Source organism: Diceros bicornis, chromosome 25, assembly GCF_020826845.1.
Source record: "Diceros bicornis minor isolate mBicDic1 chromosome 25, mDicBic1.mat.cur, whole genome shotgun sequence".
NCBI lineage: Eukaryota > Metazoa > Chordata > Mammalia > Perissodactyla > Rhinocerotidae > Diceros > Diceros bicornis.
Window position 1 is genome coordinate 21,901,485 of NC_080764.1, and position 19,684 is coordinate 21,921,168.

Sequence of the window (19,684 nt, forward strand, 5' to 3'; positions counted from 1 at the left end):
CGTTTTTAAGAGAGCTTTCATCCACATCCATTAAATTCCTTCACAGACACAACAATTTCCATTTATTGAGCACTGACTTTATAGATGGCATACTAATTTAAAATACCCTTAGGTACTATTATCAGAAGAGAAAACCAAGGCTCAGAGTCACTAAATGACTCACCCAAAGACAAAGTAAGTGGTCAGTCAGGCGTCAAAGGTCTTTAGAATTCAAGCGCAAGTTCTTAAACACTGAGCTGCTCCATCCTCAAATCCCATCTGATTCAGTTAAATTGCCCAGGGACCAATTTTAGTCTTATAATAATGGACCCATTTATTGAGTCCCTAACTCTGACATTTATGAAATCCTTAATGTAGGTATTTCATACCTATTATGTGAAGGAGGAAACCAAGTCGGTTTTGAGTTCCTTTACCATCCTGGCTGCTCTGCTAGAGGTGCTGTGTGCCAAAAGTTCCCCCAAATACAGTATTCAGAACGCCACACACTGTCCAAGTCTAGCCTGGCCATCAAGAGTTCATGCCAAGATTATAATTTCCGTCTTCTGAAAGCTTGGCCTCCATGAAGACAGTCCCAGTTTTGGAGGCCTTTTCCCCTGTGGCAGCCACTTCACATTGTTAACTCACCCTAAGATTACGGTGAACTAAATTCCATAATTTCTTTCATCCTGGGTCAATACTAGTAAATCTCTTCCTCCCTGACCTGAGTTTGTATGGTCTATCAAGCCTCTATTAAAACTGATATTTGTGTGAGACCACACCTGATGCTCACCCTGGCAGGATTCTTTGGCCTCACTTTCTATCCATTGACTAGCTATCCATTCCTTTCCTGACCCTGCCATATAATGAAGCATATGAAAGTATTAGTATTTATGGCATGCCACTTGAGATAACTCTTTGGATATGGCATTCACCTAGTTTCTAATGCCCTACACTTAATCTACATCACTTCATCTTTCCCATAATGACAAGAGTCGTGGTCAGGTGCCTTGCTCATATCCAGACACCACATCTGTGTCAGCTCATCATCTACCAGCCCTACTGCTCCATCAAAAGAGGAAAAAATAAAAGTGAGCAGTAGACCAACTATTCAAAAGTAATTTATATTTACTGTACATTTATAAACACTTCTTTATATTTACATTGTCCTTATAGTTACACTTTATAATATGAAAATACATGAAACTTTTTGGTGATTTATCTGCCTTCTGTTAAGGACAGACAATTCTCAGACTACACTGTAGCATGGACATTATTACTTTCTCTTCAACTTCCAGGGGTAAGGGAAGGAAATTCAGTATTATAGTTTAATATAAGAACAATCACAATCAATCAATCAGCACCCTTCAAAGCTTCAGTCATAATGTGGAGTAGATTTTAAAACTGAACATGAAAAGATTAACAGCCAGCCTCCCACTGCATCATCTTTATTGGGAATTTGAAATGAAGCCAACAGTAATCCCAACATGGACACCAGAGTTGATTAGATATATATGTATAACTTAACATGTATTTGAGGGTATGTCCATATTTCATTTAATTCGCCAAGCATTAAAATAGGAAAAACAAAAAACACAAATATCAAATGTGAGCCTATTTCTAGACTATAGGTAGAATACGTCCTTTCTATTAAACTGAGAGGATTACAACACTTACCTGCTCTCCTAGAGACTGATCCAAGAATTTGGAATGCAATTGATGGCAAGAGGCTAGGGAGATACTTTTCATCTGTGAAAAGAAAATGGACATTGGCGACACAATGCAGGATATTTCTGATTGTTTTTAAAAACTCTTAGTAACCATAATAATACAACTGAGGTATTAGATTTTGCTCTGAATGACCACTTGTGCAGGTCTGGAGAGGGAATGTTCATGACCACAAACTGTGTAATTGTTCCCTTCTACCTGCCCCAAGCATTTCAGCCCAAAGAAATGGGATACTTCTAAGCTCTGGGGAGATACAGATGATAATCCCTTAGATTATTAGTAGAGAACTTTGCAACATCCCAATATAGTTTTTTCTTCTTCTTTTCTTCCCTTCCATCCTCCACTCTTTCAATGTCTATGAAGTTCTCACTATGTGCCAGGTGGTGGTCTACGTCCTAGGAAATCAGAGATGGATATAACATGGTCCCTGCCAAACATTTTCATGAATATGATAATATTTAGTCATCAACAAGGTTATGAAGGAGGCAGGACAGACTGAATTAATCTTACTTTCAAAAATATAAAAAAAATCTTATTTTCCAATGTCGATAAAGAACTTAAACATATAATGGAAGATGAATATCTTATATTAAATAAGCAAAAGTCTGACTACACTGATGGTCTAAAAATTATCTGAAAAACCTTGGCCTTGAGGGTGACCCCTCTCCGGTTCATAACACTCCTTTAGATTCACATGTGCAACAAGTTGTCAGCTGAGAGCTTCTCCTAAGGGCCAACCAAGACAGTTACATGAACCAGAATGAACATCTCACACAGATCACAAGGGAAGGAAAAGGTTTTAGAGAAACCTTACCTTTTGGTCAAGGTCACTTGTTAGGAACTTGACTGCTACAGGTTGTAAGAGTTTCTTTTTGGTCTTTTTGGCATTCCATTTTCTAGTAAGTTCCTCTGGTTGGCAAGAAGCAAAGAGCAATCCAAATATCTGGGCTGCAGTGAGCCACACCCAATTGTGTGGATGTCTCAGGTGAGAGTGCACATGACCTAAGGGAACCAAAATGCATTCTCAGATATCTCACAGCTTTTCTGACTCTTTGGTGGTATATAAGATTAATTTAGACATTTATTGAGTATCTATTATGTGCCTGGATTTGGGAACCAAAGATGAACAAAACAGTCCCTCAAGAAGCTCTTGAGCCAGGGAGAAGTGAGGTGTTGAGACACTGGAAACAACTAGAAAACCACCTCCTAACATAGTAAATGACACGAGAGTTATTAGTAAGTCTAAAAACAGACCAGTTCCATAAGAATTAGTTTCAGATTCAAGGGAGATAAGGTAGCATTAACAATTTCCAAATTAAATAATGGAAGTATGTATATTATGTACACGTTTGTTTCTAATAACTATTGAAATTGGTCGCTCCAAGTAGCTGGAAAGTTATCATTTATTGAGCCTTTCTAAGTGTGCCAGGCACACGGCTGTGTTCTATATATTATCTCATTTAGACGTCACAATAGTTGTGTGAGATTAGAATTGTCATTTCCATTTTACAGATGAGGAAACAGATGTTCCAGAGGGGCTAAGTGAGGCGCCAAGCTGTAACAGGCAGAACCAGGCCTGGGCCCCAGCTCAATCTGGCCCCAAAGCTCATACTTTTATGCTACAAGGCCACTCTCCATTTACCACACTTGGAAAGTACAGTGGAAAAGCCTGTTGGGTGTTGGGGAACAGGATTAAAATTCTGGATGAGCCATGTCATATCTGAGTTTTAGTCTATGCTGTTCTATTTCATGAACATGGTTTTACTTTTGTTCTATATAAACCTTTGTAATAATCTGGCCATCTCTCAGTGGAACCATACCAGAGTAGGCCATATAGTAAATCAGTAATTGCATTATTTCTCAGAGGATCACCAGTTCTCTTAAAACAGGTGGGTACTTAAAACATTCATTCTAATGTCTATTGCCTATTGACTAATCGAAATTCAGTATGTTAAATTAAAAATTATAGGATTTTATTTTTTATTTAAAGAGTGATATACAATAACTTAAATGTCCCATAGGAGTGAAATGACTTAGTAAATTATGGCACATTTGTATGATGGACTATTTATAAGTATATCTACTAAGTGTTATAGTAATATGCTCATTTAGGTACAAACAAGATATAAAAGTTTATATGGAACTACGCAACCTCTCTAAAAAACTTATGGCCGTTTAACAGAAAGACTGGCTGGAAATATATACCAAATTATCATCAAGTAGCAAGGAAGACGTTTGGAAATTTTTTTCCTTTCTTTTACTCCCCCATAATTAATAATCTTTCTTTTATAAATGAAATGTATTACTCATGAAGTTATAAATATATACTATTTTTCTCAGAAAGAAAAAGTTTCACTGTAGTCAGTCTGAAAGGGCCTTTTAAATCTTTTTCTCATGGACTTTTTTTCCCGACCTTATATACTTTCTGAGGTATTCATATTCTAATTTCCCAAATCTGTTTTCAGTAATCTATCACAACTAATCTTTATTTTTAAATTTAAATAAAAAGGAAATACTTACTCCATATTTTACTCAAAGTCTCAGAGGGCTTGGTGAACTGAACAATGTTACATTCCTTGATGAGTTTACTTATCAGGGTAAGAAAACTAAACAGAAGGCGATCTGCAGCTTTTTCTTCAGTCTCTTCCATGACCTAAAAACAGGATGGATGTAATTCAATTAAGACAACAGTTCACAGTATTTGATGGACATTTTTACTCCAGCATGTAAATCTAGACCAGGATTTCTCACCTCAACACTACTGACATTTTGGGTCAGATACTTCTTTGCTGTGGGAGGCTGCCCTGTGCACTACAGGATGATCAGAAGCAGCCCTGACCTCTGCCCACCAGGTGCCAGTAGCACCCCCCCACCCTCCAGGTGTGACAACCAAAAATGTCTCCAGATATTGCTAAGTGTGTCCCCTGAGGGGGCAAAATCGCCCTGCTTGAGAACCTTTGATCCTCATATACTATAGCAGATAATTTACTTTAACACTCATTTTAAAAAGAAGATCCAATTGCATTGAATTCTTGCTTTTCTTAAAATAAAAAAACATTTTTTAAACACAAATAATATTTAATCTATTACCTAAATCACCTCAAGTAAAACTATAAAAATTACCAAAGTTTTATTCTCTAGAAAATAACTTACATCTTTAAAGTTTTCAGGATCAATTTCCTTTTCAATCACAGGAAGAACAGTTCCAAGTCTTCTCTCAAAAGTGACTCCTTCACATTCCACAAACAAGCCACAGATCAGGGCTGCTAGCTGTCTATTTAAGCTCTACCAAAAATAAACCACCACAAGAGAATGTCAACACAAGTTGGGAGGCCGTTTCCAAAACTGTACAATGAAGGTGGGCATGACTCTGTTCTGAACATTTATGATGCCAGAAATCAACAGAATGTGGATCTTTGGTGGCTAACATGAAAAATACAGAGAAATCTTCATACCCAAGAATAACATTTTTTAAAAAAGAGGCAGTCATCATTTTCCATTGAATACTTTAATACATTTTTCCCATTTTAAATTAAAAAAAAAAAAAGAATGGAAAGAAGTTTCACAGCACCCCCTGCCCCCCTTTCTGACTTTAATACTTAAAGCCATATGACATGTGTTGTTTACGTTTCACAAAGACAGGCCAGTGATGACGGTGGCGGAATCACAAGTGGATGCAATCATCAACAAAAATTACATTCCATTAACTGAATAAGCAAAATTGGAAACAAAGGTATTCATCAATGGGGACTGGTTAAGTAAATTACAATACATTCATGTAGTGGAGCAACTGGCCGACACTAATCATGTAGTCGGGGGGCAGGCCCGGTGGCGTAGCGGTTAAGTGCACGCGCTCCATTGCGACGGCCTGGGGTTCACAAGTTTGGACTCTGGGCGCGCACCGACGCACCGCTTGTCAAGCCATGCTGTGGCGGCGTCCCATATAAAGTAGAGGAAGATGGGCACGGATGTTAGGGCCAATATTTCTCAGCAAAAAGAGGAGGATTGGCAACGGATGTTAGCTCAGGGCTGATCTTCCTCACACACACACACACAAAAATTATGGTGTGGAAATACAGGTGATTTTTATGTTACTCTCTATAATTTCTTATATTTCCTGAAATTTTATTATAAGAATATATTATTAACATAATCAAATAAAAATAATACAGCTATTTGGGAAAAATTAATTCAACAATGTATAATATGTATTGTTATTTAAAGTCTGAACACCAAAAGCTAAGACTTTTCATTGAAATATGATGAAAAGCAACCCTAACCTTTTTTGCTCCAAACCAGGTGGTAACCATATCAAAGAGCCAATCTTTTTTCTCCAGGTTGATTTTACTGAGTAAGGATTTGATTGTCATGGACGCCATCTTTTTACATGTGGCAGAGTCATCATTCACCATCATTAGACAAAGAGGAATAAAGAACATTCCGCAGTTCTCATGGAGCAGTCCCTAAAAGAAAACAGGCACTAATGAGCACACACAGACTGGAATTCTCATCATTCTCAGATGCTCAGATAACAAGGGAGGACGTGGGCGGAGGACATGGGCTCCCAGGGCTCAAGGGCAACACAGCGAACAATCTGTCTTGGTGATTGATTCACGGTACCTGAGGGAATGTGTCAAAGAGACAGGCGATCATTTCCAAGGCAGACTCTCTCCCGGTCTCATGTTCGTAACTAGGGCAAGAACATTATTAGATGGACTTGTTAGTATCTTTTAAATTTACCAATAAATATTTTTCAAAATTTATTGCTTCAAGGTGTCAGTCTATTTCCTAAAAGGTGGAAAAAACTCCATTTTTCTCATTTTAATGATTGTATATATCCATCATGCTACTGTGCAGTTTTAAATGTAATTTTGTTAGATTTTTACCATTTTCCTAAGTGGACTCAATTGAAAAGCAACTTACAGTTCGAACTGCCATATGAAGCCACGCACGATGTTTGATAATCAGGTCAATGATTCAGATGATATTCTCAGAGAAATGTGCCATTATGTTTATGCTTTGTCATTTTCAAGATAGTCGCCACATTAAAAGGAGAGAAGAAACTATCCCTCTGCCCCTGTGTAATTTATGACTTAAACTTACTTCAGTTGAGCGAGCATGAATTCCAAGTTTGGTCTCAATTTTTCACCCAGGGGATAGTCAAGAATATATTTCAGAAAAACCTAGGAACAAAAGTCACACAGAAGATTATTTCGATCCCGTCTCTCCAGGATTCTTGTTTCCTAAGCTGCTTTCTGGGACACAGTGGTAGGTTACAAAGACCTTATAGAAGGGTGATCAGTCAGGCAAAGTCTGCCTCCTGAGTCAACAACTGTAACCCTTCCTTTCTACTCCCACTTCACTTACCCAGATACTGCACTAGGTGCCTGATTAAGAGTCAAGTCCTGACCCACCACTGGCATGGCTGTTTAGGGCTACAAATCTAAGCTCACACGTTGGAAGCTCCTCTCTTTACTAGTGGTGTGGCGGACTGAGTATGGCCTGTGGTTCAACCCCATATTTCCTCTTGAATAACAATAATGGTGATAATAATAATAACTATTGCATTTACTAAATACTTTCTATGTGCCAAGCATCGTGTTAAGTGTTTCTTGGTTAATATTCATCACTCCCTTAGGAGGTAGGTGATATTACCCCAGTTTACAGATGAAGAGAATGAAGCTGGCACAGAGAGGTAAGTAACTTGCTCAGGTGACAAGGCCAGGATTCCATGTCTAGTCTATCTGCATCCAAAACTCTGCTTTCAAACAACTATACTATTCAACCTCCTTTATTAATAAACTGTGAGAACTAAGGTACATCATTAAACTTTCCAAGGTCTGTTTTTTCCCCTAGCCATAAAATGGGAGTACTATTTCTCCTGCAAGGTAGTTAAAAATAGAAGTCATTAACTGCTAGGCATACAGCTAGTGCTTAATAAATAGCAGCTGGCCCTCCTTTCTAATATGAAGGCAACTTTTCCTCAAGACATACTTCCTCCCTTTCTACCCCGGCTTCTTCAGCAGCTCAAACCCTCCTCCCAGTTCGTATCTCCAGTTCAGGCCTTTCCACCTCCTGTGTGTGGTACGTGCTCAGATGATCAGGGACGGACAAATGAATAAGCCAAATCTGCTCATGTTACTCCCCGTCTCACGATTTCAACCGCTTTTTGCTCTTCTTAGAACAAAGCCCTAAATCTTTACCAAGACCGCAAGGTCTTGCCTGACCTGGCTCCCTTCCCCACCTCACTCACCTTCATTTAGCTCCTGCAACAAGCTAAGCTCCCACCCAGCTCAAGGCTTGCCTTCAGGCACCGGCTGCTCCCTCTCCTGGAAGGTGAAGCCTCACTCTTCTTTCACGTCTTGGCTTACACGCCAATCTTCAGGAAGGCCTTCCCTAATTCACACTATGCTCTCACCATACGCTCTTCCGTGTTTTATCAAGTCTAAGCAGCACAGTTTTTCACATTTTAACGTATCTGAAATTGGGATGTGTCTTATAATTGATGGTGTCTTACCCCTGTGTCATAGTTTTTTCTATGAGGTATATAAATAATGGTGTGTCTTGCAAGTGATGAAATATGACAGCACTTTTTCCCCTCCTGGCACTTAGGATGCCTGTAATTAAGTAACTATTCGTGGCAGTTTTGCTTTGTGCCTGTCTCCTGTAGGATAGGGACTATGAAAATTTTATTGACGGCTCCTCCAGCAGCACCTGGTAAACACTGATACGCGTAAGTAGTCGATGACTGGACAACGGGATGGAAGCCTTTGCTGCAGGCCATCACACTACAGAAGGAAAAGGTCCTTCTTCATACATCTGAAATATGCCACATATGGAGGTCTACACTCAAAATGCTCCTTGTTGTTTTTTTTTTTTTTTTGTGAGATCAGCCCTGTGCTAACATCTGCCAATCCTCCTCTTTTTTTTTTTTTTGCTGAGGAAGACTGCCCCTGGGCTAACATCCGTGCCCATCTTCCTCCACTTTATATGGGACGCCGCCACAGCATGGCTTGCCAAGCAGTGCGTCGGTGCATGCCCGGGATCCGAACTGGCCAACCCCAGGCCATGACAGCGGAGCACGCGCACTTAACTGCTTGCGCCACCGGGACAGCCCCACAAAATGCTCCACAAAATGCTCCTTGTTAACTGAAAAATGCCCTTAAGACCAAGCAGACACCCTTCTCACACTTGGTGTGTAAATGGGTTCCTGAGTCTCAGAATAAAGCAAGAATATGACACAAAGTTGTCTTTAGAATTCAGTCCACGTTGATACATCTTTCTATCTTAAAACCAAACAGAGAAGGCAGGGCCCAACCCTTGCTATGGGAATAAGCTCTCTCTACAAACCTGTCTGCACTGGACTCTGACTGGTTCGCTTTGTGCAGAAATTGCCAACTTGGATACTTTCCTCATGACGTCATCGATTTCTGGGACCAACAACTTTCTTGATAAAATGGCCTAAAATACAAAAGGGAAAGACGTACTCATTTCATGTTTTATTGCAGCTGGGTGTAGGCTGACCTGATGTCAAAGCAGTCACAGGTAGTTTTTAAACACAGTGAAAGTATCTTCAAAAGAAAAAGAATATACACTTAAAAATGGTCATTTTTATGTTATGTATATTTTACTACAGTTAAAAAAAAGGAAAAAACAACGTACAATATGATGTGCAGGAAGAGTACTTGTATTTGTACTGAATTCCCTGGAAGTGTTAACATAGAGCTCACGTTCAAACTTTTTCATAAGTAGATATGTTAACTTATAACCAATACACCAAAACCACCATCATCTTTATAAATTACTTAATTTGGGAGTCTACAGCTAGTCAAAACTCTATGTTCCATGTTATTCTAAATACCTGACGTGAGGCTCATAAACTGTACAATCCAACATTCTGGTGACCCCGTACCTTCAGAAGACCAAATGCAGTGGCTTGTCTTGAAGTATCGTAAATGTCCTCCTCAGCATATGCTAGTAGAACTTGAAGCTGCTTTTCAGTTATCTGGTAAGACTTCACTTTCTTCACAAGTATGGTCACACACTGCAAGTTACAATAGTGAGGTTAACAGCCAGGATGTCCCACAAATCAGGATCCAGTCAAATAATAAGGACTTAATATAACATCAGTGCTTTCTGACACAGGATACCAACCCTCTGGCCTTAGCAAATTAACCTGGACAAATTTTTGACCAAGACCACAAAGGACAATGGGAAAAACTAACTTTGATGTTAATGCTGGTCCTGGCTTTTTCTAAGTGCAAGTGAAAACACCTCACCTTGAAACAATTTACCACCAGGTGGAAGTTCTGGCCCCGGGCAGCCCCGAGTTTTGCATAGTCCTTCAGCAAAAGGAAAAGGTGTTTTGTCAGCTGTTCCGCTTTTGTTTCTATGGAAGGCAGAGGGAATCTCAAGACCCAGATCAGGCACTGTAAAGCACTTGTGATCACCTGAAAAACAAAAACAAACAAACAAATCCAATCAACTTATGAAGTGACCAAACCCAATAACCCAGCACCCGAGGCTGCACAGACTCTATGAACAATCAAGTCGAAAGAATGAAATGCTCTGCCCAGCCCACTCTGGAAGAACTGTGCCAAAGTGTAAGAGGAACGGGAAGTTTCCTATTCCTTGTTGCAGAAGAACCTACCGCTTCTCCAAGGCAAGTAAAAATGTATCACAAGCAAATAAGAAAAGGTGCTCACTTACCATATTCTTAACCTATTTAGGTAAATGATTGGATGGGTTGGCCAATTTTAGCAATTTTTTTGGCGGAGGGGATACATTATAAATGACTTTTCTATTTTCCAGAATCGTCCTTCAATTTAATCCATTCTTATAAGCTTGTATTACATATACAAGGCATTCTACTGAGTATTAGAAATACAAAGATAAAAAGGATGCCATCCCTCATTTAACGAGCAGACAGCAGGCTCAGAAATTAAGCATGGGAACAATGAACTATAATTTAATATATTTAAGTGCTTTGCAAAAGGTATGAAAAGAGTGTGCTGGGACCAAGTGATTACACAAGAATCCCTGAACCTCCAGGCCAAACCTTAGAGATTGCCCAGACCAGCTAGTTCACCCAGTTCAGCTCTACCTAACAGACCCCTACTGCTCTGATTGCTGTAATGGCCTTACCGGGCTGGATTAGATGAAGACATAGAGGAAAGAGCTCAACAGTCAGAAAGACCAGGGCTTAAAGCCTAGCTCTGCAGCTTTTACCTGTTCAACCATAGAGATGTTACTTAACCTCTTGGCACCTTCACTGTGAAACAGGCAATCTGAGGCAGCAGGAGAGGTGTAGGCTTTGGAGTCTGACAGACTAAGGCTCACTAGATCTGTGATCTGGGGCAAGTCACTTAGCCTAATTGCCTAGTTTTCTCATCTATGAAACAGAAACATTAGTGATATATGCCTCATGGGTTGTTATGAGGATTCATAGCAGTGAGTAGTAGCAGTGATGATGATGATGATAATTACTGACACGGGGACACCACCATTCACCCTCATGAAGTTGTTTCGAGGGTCAAATGAAATAATGTACCTGGAAGAGCTTTTAAAACTGCTAAGGGCTACCCATCATACGGGATTATTAAATTGGGGAGCAATTTAATGCAGGGAACAGAGGTGGTTCATAACGTCATAAATCCCTTTAAAAACTCAACCATTTTGTGAAGCATGAGCCTAGAAGTAGATTCTAGGTATTTTGCACAACACACCTCTTGTGAAGGAACAGACTCTCACCTTCACGTCCATGGAACCCAGGCAGTCTATGAGGAGAGACACAAAAGGATCCAACATTTCCAGAACATGTTCACTTGAGGACTTGATCTTGGAAGTCTTCAGACTCAGATGCAGAAGCTAAATGATTTAAAAAGATATGTCACATCAGTTGCCCACAGGACCAAATGAGTTAGGTAAAGGTGAGATGATTTTAAGAAATAAACATGGAATGTTAAGATGCTTCTATGTGAAGTGACAAAAATTTTGAAGAAATGGGAAACTGCCTGGGAGAGTCTCAGTAAGTAAAGAAGGTGGGAGTGACTGTGCAGCTGAGATTCTAAGTTCATTTACCAAATGGTTACTCAGCATTTGATTCCAGGCACTGGCTTGGTAGGCAGGACAGAGCAATGACCAAGATGGACATGGTCCCTGCCCTGATGGATCTCAGCCAGGAAGACAGACTCCAGGAAATAACTAACTGTAAATGCAGGGTGCTTTGAGAGCTCTGTGGGGACCTGAGCAGAGAAAGGAGTAGGTGCTGAGGTCCTGAGGCAGGAAGAGTGTTGCGACTTTATAGAACTGAAGGGAAGCCAGTGTGGCTGGAATGTGTGTTGGAGTGGTACAATATGGGGCCAGGCCCTTATAACCCAAATGAAGGACTGGGCTCTCTCCTAGGAAAAATGGGAGGCAATGAAGGTTTTTTTTTTTTTTTTTTTGCTGAGGAAGATTAGTCCTGAGCTAACATCTTTTGCCAATCTTCCTCTCTTTTTTTTTTTTGCTGAGGAAGATTAGCCTTGAGCTAACATCTGTGCCAATCTTCCTCCACTTTATACGTGGGTCACTGACACAGTGTGGCTGTTGAGTAGCGTAGGTCCGCACCCAGGATCTGAACCCATGAACCTGGGCTGCCAAAGTGGAACGTGCCGAACTTAACCACTATGCCATGGGCCAGCCCCTGAAGGCTTTTAAAATGAAATCAAATGATCAGATTTGTGTTTTTAGAAGTTCACCATCTTTTAAAAATATTAAGTAATTCAATAGTATTCATGGGCAAAGTGACAGTGAAGCCATAATAAATATTAGGTCAGAATCATTAATTCTGAGACAGTTATATCATCAAAGTAAGTACTAGAAGAGATAAACAGTGAATGGACCAATGCACTTAAAAAAATTCCATAATTTATTTATAGTAAGGCACTTACAGAAATGAGCAATACTGGAAATTCGGCAGAAGATTAAAAGACACAGACTCAATATGGGCAGCAAGTCTCACTTTAAGGTTAATTCTTACCCGAAGCCCAGACTCAATAAATATGTGCATGTTGGTTTTCCTGCTCACAACAGCTTTCTGCCCGCCTCGAACTGGAGTTGGGGGAAGTAGAAGACAGCTCTGCGGTGGCAGACGTGGATCCGGTGCAGGGGCTGCTGGATTTCTGTCAATCACAACAGAACGAAAAACAAGAGGAAGAACACTGCATTCCCAGGAGTTACTGTGGCCCTCTCTGGGGATGGGAGTCCAGCACTAAATAATGTGCTGTCTGCTGTGGGTTTTTCTCCCTTAACCATGAGACACAGACAGATGATTAGATTGTTAATTAAGGTTACTAGGACAACCCCAGAAACAGGTTAGACCGAGGAACACACATTTAAATTAAGATGAACAGTAAGGGAACACTCCTTTTCTTTGATTTCTGAAAACAAATGCCAAGGAGTCTCTTTTGGAACACAGAGGCAAAATGCAAAGGAAGTTCAATAATAAGGTATTTTAAAATCTTTTAAGGTCTAAATCTCTGTCTGATCAGAACAAAAGGTATATGTTTAAAATCTATCCTAACTTTGATTCAATAAATATCCAAAACAAAAATAGTATCAGAAAAATGCCAAAATAATTGGCTGCTGTCACAACTACTCATTCATCAGAAAAAGAATCTCATGTTGAGATATATCACTTGGAAGGACTTTAGCCCAAACACCACAAAGCAATACAATGTTATAACTCAGATAAATATATACATTATTTTACTACAGCAAATTATTAAATGAACCCACTGAAGAGTAATTAAGAAGTGAATGCTTATTAGAGGCAAGCACCTAAACCATAAAGTTTTTTCGAACTTACTTTTCCTTCTCTGTTAACAGGGGGAGATTTTCACTGACCAAACCATAACTGAGCAATAGAATGGATTCTGCCGTCATTTCCTGGTTTACAATTAATCCTGCTATGATTCGGCGTAAGGTTTCATGAACTTTCCGGGCCAGTTTTAAACTCGTGGTATTTTGTAAGATCTAAAGTCAAACATAAATGCATGCTGGGGTAAGAGAACTGCATTTTGAGTTGTTGTAATGGTAGTTTTCTCTTATATATTTGCTTTTCAATCTGTTTTTTCCTAATTAAAAAAGAAACACATTCTTAACGAAATTTCAAACATAGATATAAAATATAAAGTAAAATTTACCCATAATCTCAACCCAAGAGATAACCACTGTCAGCAGTGTGTGTGCCTCTGGATCTCTTGCACTCCCTCTGTGCTCTCTTTGTTGGTGAGGCCTCAGGGCACACAGCTGGACATATGATGTGACACTTGGAAGATGTCAACCCTCCAAGTGCATTAAAGGGGGTGGATTTTAGGCAAGTGCGTGCACACACACACACACACAACATCAACAAAATGCAGTGCTACTACTCATAGGAAACCATGCTAATGAAGTGGTGAGGGGCCAAGCCTCAGGGTTTGATATTAGTTATTGGGCCAAATCAGAGGAACGTAATGGGAACCCAGGACCACCAACTCCAGCAAAACCTTCAGCACTTCACAGCTATTCCCTCGTATAGGACATGGTATTAATAACTTTCATTATTTCGGAGGGACTTGATAATATATATGTGCTCTGTTGACTCTCTCTCATCCTCAGAGAATATCTAACTTTCTTCCACCAGGCTCAGATAAGGCTAAATGCCTTCCAGGAACAATTATGGAGTTAATCTAGCACTAAAACATTTGGAATTATAGTTAATTCATGTCATTAGATAGTGTTTTTTGCTGTAGTTTTAGTATATAAAACTGTAATAAAATGAATTAATATTGTTCACTGAATGTTCACTCCTGCAATAGGCACAGAGAACACTTTAAAGGTAGGTAAATTACAGTCCCTGCCTCATAGGAGGCAGAACGAAACAGTGGAAAATGTGAGCTTTTGGATCAGAAAGATCTGGAACTAAATCCTGACTTTCCTCCTAAACCATGTTCCTTTCTACCCTTCTGAGCCTGAATTTTCTTATCTGTAAGATGGAAGTACCATTGATCTCAAAGGGTGGTTGTACAGAGGAGAAGAGATAATGCAGCACAATGCTCAAAACAGAATACATGTTTAACAAATGCCAGCTCTCTTCCTCTTGGCCAATCTGGGAGAAGCAGTCTGACTCCAGAGGCTATGTTCTTAGCTGCTTTAACTGGACCCAGCTGTTAAATTCACATGCACTTCAATCTTACTGCCTTTCCTTCTGCAGCTCATGGTTTACATCAGGGACTCTGATTCTAGGATTAGAATGCCCAACTCAGGGCTGCCAGCTGGTGGCCATACGGTACTGGTGTCCAGAGGAAATCATGGTGAGCAAGCGCGGTGTCAAAGTTTGCACTGCAGGGTTCCTTTCAAGAACTCATGACATAACGTGGGGATCTCCTGTATTGCTTTCACGTCCTTACCTCTTTCAATGGAAGGATAAGTTTTGTAACCTCATTTTTTCCTACAAACTTGCCCAGGATTTCATAAGAATCATAACTCTTGCTTCTTCGTGCCTCCATGACTTTGGAGAGGATTTGCTTTACTTCCTTCTCTTCGGCAATAGCTCCAAACAACTCATGGTTAAAAATCTTTGAAAGAAAAAGGCCAAATGGCAATTACATGCACTCAGCAAGATATAAGCAGTCTTTGAAAAGAGCATTGGTAGGTCCAAATCAAGGAAAATAAGTTGGACTGGAATTAGATGGCAGGAGTTTCTACTAGACTTCACTTCTTTCAATGTAGTTTAGGAACCAATTACTAAAAAACAAACAAATATAGAAACACCTGAAGTTCTATACTAATGGGAAAGAGAAGAAGACTACTATGTAATTGTGTAATGCAGACAGGTACTTCTTCTTTGATAGTAAGAGCACCTTACTTTCTCTTTAAGAAAGTCTCATATTTGCAACTCAATTATCAAAATCAATGTACTGAATTCAAAATGTTAGCAAGTGTTTACATTTTTTGACGAATAAACAAAAGGTTTTGTGGCAAATTCAGTGTCTTCCTAATTCTACCTCCTAAATTATCACATTATCCAATTTTATAAGCTAATTATTATTATTTTTTCACTATTATAAATAAGCCTCATATATTTTTTATATACCTCTTCTATACTTTTATATAAACCCTAGACCACATTTCTGATTATTCCTTTCAAACAGATTCTTGGAAGTAGTTGAAATTTGTGCCCATTTCAAAAGCCCTTGATACACAATGCTAACTTTCTTTCTAGAAAGGTTATACCAACTTACGACATACTAGCAATGGCAGAGTGCCCATCTCACTTCACTTAACTTTTTTTTTTTGTGAGGAAGATCAGCCCTGAGCTAACATCCATGCCAATCCTCCTCTTTTTGCTGAGGAAGACCGGCCCTGAGCTAACATCTATTGCCAATCCTCCTCCTTTTTCCCCCCAAAGCCCCAGTAGATAGTTGTATGTCATAGTTGCACATCCTTCTAGTTGCTGTACGTGGGACGCGGCCTCAGCATGGCGGGAGAAGCGGTGCGTCGGTGCGCGCCTGGGATCTGAACCCGGGCCGCCAGTAGCGGAGTGCGCGCACTTAACTGCTAAGCCATGGGGCCAGCCCTTGAGTCAACTTTTTAAACCTCTGTTAACCTAACGATACATTGTTTTTGTTTTTAAAGGCTATTATTGTTTCTTATTTTGTGAACTGATATTTTGTGTCCTTTCCCCACTTAAAAAAAAATTAGAATTCCTTTCTCTAAATCTTACCTCAATCATTATATCTAAACAAGAGTCCAAATCCCCAACTTGTAGCTTGCTGGTGAGGCCTTGCAGCAACATGTAAACAGTGAAAGTCAGCACATGGACCTAAAATGAAACACATAATAAGAAGATGAATGGTTAAGAACACCACACTGGAAAAAACCAGATCTAAGAAGTACTGCAAAGAGAGTACTCAGAGTATGTATCTGTCATTACTGCAGGGAGAACCGCTGACAAAAACTCATACTCATTCCACTATCTAAAATTCTCTAACCAAATGGTGACTTTGTACAAAAGATGCTCAGAAACACATTACCATGCTTAGGATCTATCATTGTGACTAAACCTGGCCAGTGATCTATAAAGAAAGGTGCAAGAGTCTTGAACTTTAAAAACCAACCTGCAAATTAAGGAGCTTGCCAATGTTGAATATAGTAATCAAAGCTGGTACAAAAAATATTATGAAAGAAACAAATAAATTTTTGCCCTCGATAGTAACCATACCTAACATTCCTAAGAACTTACTATAGGCTAGGCACTATATTAATACCTTACATGTATTGAATCATTTAATCCTCGCCCACTCTATCTATGGTGTAGGTGCTATATTATTTGCACTTTTCCTATGAGAAAGCTGAGGCACAGAGAGGTTGGAGGTCAAGTAACTTGCCCAAGGTTACACGGGCATGAAGCAGTGGAGTCAGGATTTGAAACCAGACACGCTGGTGCCAGAGCCCCAGCTCTGCATCACTATGCTATGCTGCCTCTCAAGCTTTCTGCATTCTTTATACTGCTTCCAGTGCTGTCAGATTATCAAGGTAAACATCAGATGATGATCACAGGCTAAGGAAACACACTTGGTTGTCAGTACACAGACTGGATTTTAAAGGCAGAGTTTCGTGTGCAACTACTTGTGATCTTTCTGTACTTTTATATATCAAAATGTTTGCTGAGGGCTTTATCTAATTTATAAAAATCCTTTTAGGGGGATGAAGAATGACAGTTGAAGAGTACAATTTTGGTTGTGTCTACGTGATTAAAACTAGAACCCAAACCAGTTGTTCTCTCATGCCTATTTTAATTATTTTAACAAATAATGGGATGGACTTGAAGAACAGGTGGTTAGAGAAAAAAGGACTACTCATTTAAATACTTCAGGTGCTCCATTAAAATGTGACTAAATCCTCAAAGACAGAGTGGTACTGTATTCACCCTTGCACGCTCAGTGCCCAACATAGCACCTTGCACAAAGTGGCCATGAAATAAATGTCGGATGAGAAACAGAGTAAGAATGGACACCAGCAGGCACTCTGGTTCCAGGTAAGACGGAGAAAGTACACTCTATCCTTCTCTGCCTCTGAATGCAGCTATAAAACCTGGACAGGATGCACAGAGCAGCTTTTGGGGAAGAACTCCAGAATGCAAGTACCACCAAACTTCCAGTGAGTTTACCACTCTTTTCTGTTTGGTATCCCCCAGCCAACATGGCAGTGGGTGCCAGGATGCAGAGAACTCTAGAAGGCCTGGGCTTGAAGGGCAGAAAAGGGAACTCATAATGCTCCAACAGAGGGAGGAAATCCTTTGGTTTTTTCCCTCTTTCTTTTCTCCATTCTCCCACATCCCAGCCCCCTAGTGATCCTGTGGTGATGGTGGTGGCAGTGGCCTAGACATTGAATGGGGACGGCAGGAGCCACAACTCCGTGGGAGGGGAACCTTCCTCTCATTTACTGGAGCTGCAGTTCTGAGAGGGTGGGGCAACTTTAGTTGCTTTTCTCGTTCTCTGTCTTGCCACCACTTGGCCCCTGATTTGGGCGCAGTTGTAGGAAGTACATGGCAAAGTGGGAGAAACAAAGCCCCAGGCCCCAGTTTGCTAAAGGACTGAAACTAACGGAAAAATAAACTAAGCTTAGCAAAGAAACAGAAGATACAAAGAAGAATTAAATGGAAATTTTGAACTGAAAAACCCAATAACTGAAATAAGAAACTCAACGGATAGGCCCAATAGCAGGATCGAGATGGAAGACGAAGGAGTAGTAAACTTGAAGACAGATCAACAGAAATTATTCAGTCTAAACAAGAAGAAGAAGAAGACTGAAAAAAGGTATGAACAGAGCCTCAGGGACTGGCGAGACAAAAATAAAAAGTCTAACATTCTTTTCACTGGAGTCCTAGGAAAGGAGAAGGAGCACAGTGCAGAAAAAGTATTTGAAGAAACAACGGCTGAAAACTCCCCAAAGGTGGTTGAGAAGCTCAGCAAACCTCAAACAGGGTAAACCCAAAGAAATCCACACTCAGACACATCCTAATCAAACTGCTAAAAAATAAAGACAACAGAGAGTCTTTAAACCATCCAGAGAAAAATGACGCATTACTGAGAGAGGAACTGGATTCTTCATCAGAAAGGCCCAAGGAAGCGACACAACATTTTTAAAGTGTTGCAAGAAAGAACCGTCAATGCACAATTACACATCCAGTGACAATATCCTTCAGAAATAAAGGTAAAATGAAGACATTCGCAGATGAAGGAAAAAAGAGAATTGCTACCATACTTGCTCTACAAGACTGTTAAAAGAAGCCCTTTAGACCAAAGGGAAATGATACCAGAAAGAAACTTGGAAATTCAGAAATGAAGAAGAGCAGTAGAAATGATAAATATCTGGGCAAAATAACAGACTACTCTTCTGCTCTTGAGTTCTTTAAAATATGTTTGATGATTAAAAGCAAAAACTTCTAACACTGCCTAACGAAGTTTTTGATACGTGGAGACGTAATACACAAAGAACGATAAAGCAAAAGGAGAAGGACAAAGGGACCTACATGACCGTAAGGTTTCTACATGCCACTTGAAGGGGTAAAACACTGATTCTCAGCAGATTACTAAAAGTTAGTATGGTAAGAGCAACTTAAAGTATATGGTAAGAGCAACTACTAAAAAACTATGCAAAGAGAGAGAGTCAAAATAAATACCGATATTTTTAGCGTGTTAGACTTACAACCTATCGAATAGGAACAAAATAGGACATAGAAGGTAAAGCTAACTACCAGGAGGCTGGGCTGGGGACTTGAAAAGAACAAGCTGTAGTGTTTCTCAAACTTCAGATCACCCAGGGAGCTTATTAAAATGCAGACTCTCTAGGTCAGGCGTACGGCCCTAACTTCTGCAGCTCTAACAAGCTCCCAGGTGCTGCTGATGCTGCCTGTCCTGGACCCAGAGTAGCGAGGAGCTAGACGGCCATG

The 19,684-nt window shown here is 39.9% G+C and overlaps 1 protein-coding gene across 1 annotated transcript in view; it reads right to left on the minus strand.

Annotated features, from left to right (window-relative positions):
* Positions 1-19,684, minus strand: part of UTP20 (UTP20 small subunit processome component) — a 99,229-nt gene that overhangs the window by 6,154 nt on the left and 73,391 nt on the right. The window contains exons 44-58 of the mRNA XM_058568572.1: positions 16,454-16,552; positions 15,138-15,305; positions 13,553-13,719; positions 12,725-12,866; positions 11,455-11,571; positions 9,984-10,154; positions 9,617-9,748; positions 9,055-9,165; positions 6,808-6,887; positions 6,325-6,394; positions 5,985-6,167; positions 4,858-4,989; positions 4,225-4,357; positions 2,519-2,706; positions 1,654-1,725 (exon numbers count right to left, since the gene is read on the minus strand). Of these exons, the coding sequence (XP_058424555.1) occupies positions 1,654-1,725; positions 2,519-2,706; positions 4,225-4,357; positions 4,858-4,989; positions 5,985-6,167; positions 6,325-6,394; positions 6,808-6,887; positions 9,055-9,165; positions 9,617-9,748; positions 9,984-10,154; positions 11,455-11,571; positions 12,725-12,866; positions 13,553-13,719; positions 15,138-15,305; positions 16,454-16,552 (1,965 nt within the window). The remainder of the gene's footprint in view (positions 1-1,653; positions 1,726-2,518; positions 2,707-4,224; positions 4,358-4,857; positions 4,990-5,984; positions 6,168-6,324; positions 6,395-6,807; positions 6,888-9,054; positions 9,166-9,616; positions 9,749-9,983; positions 10,155-11,454; positions 11,572-12,724; positions 12,867-13,552; positions 13,720-15,137; positions 15,306-16,453; positions 16,553-19,684) is intronic.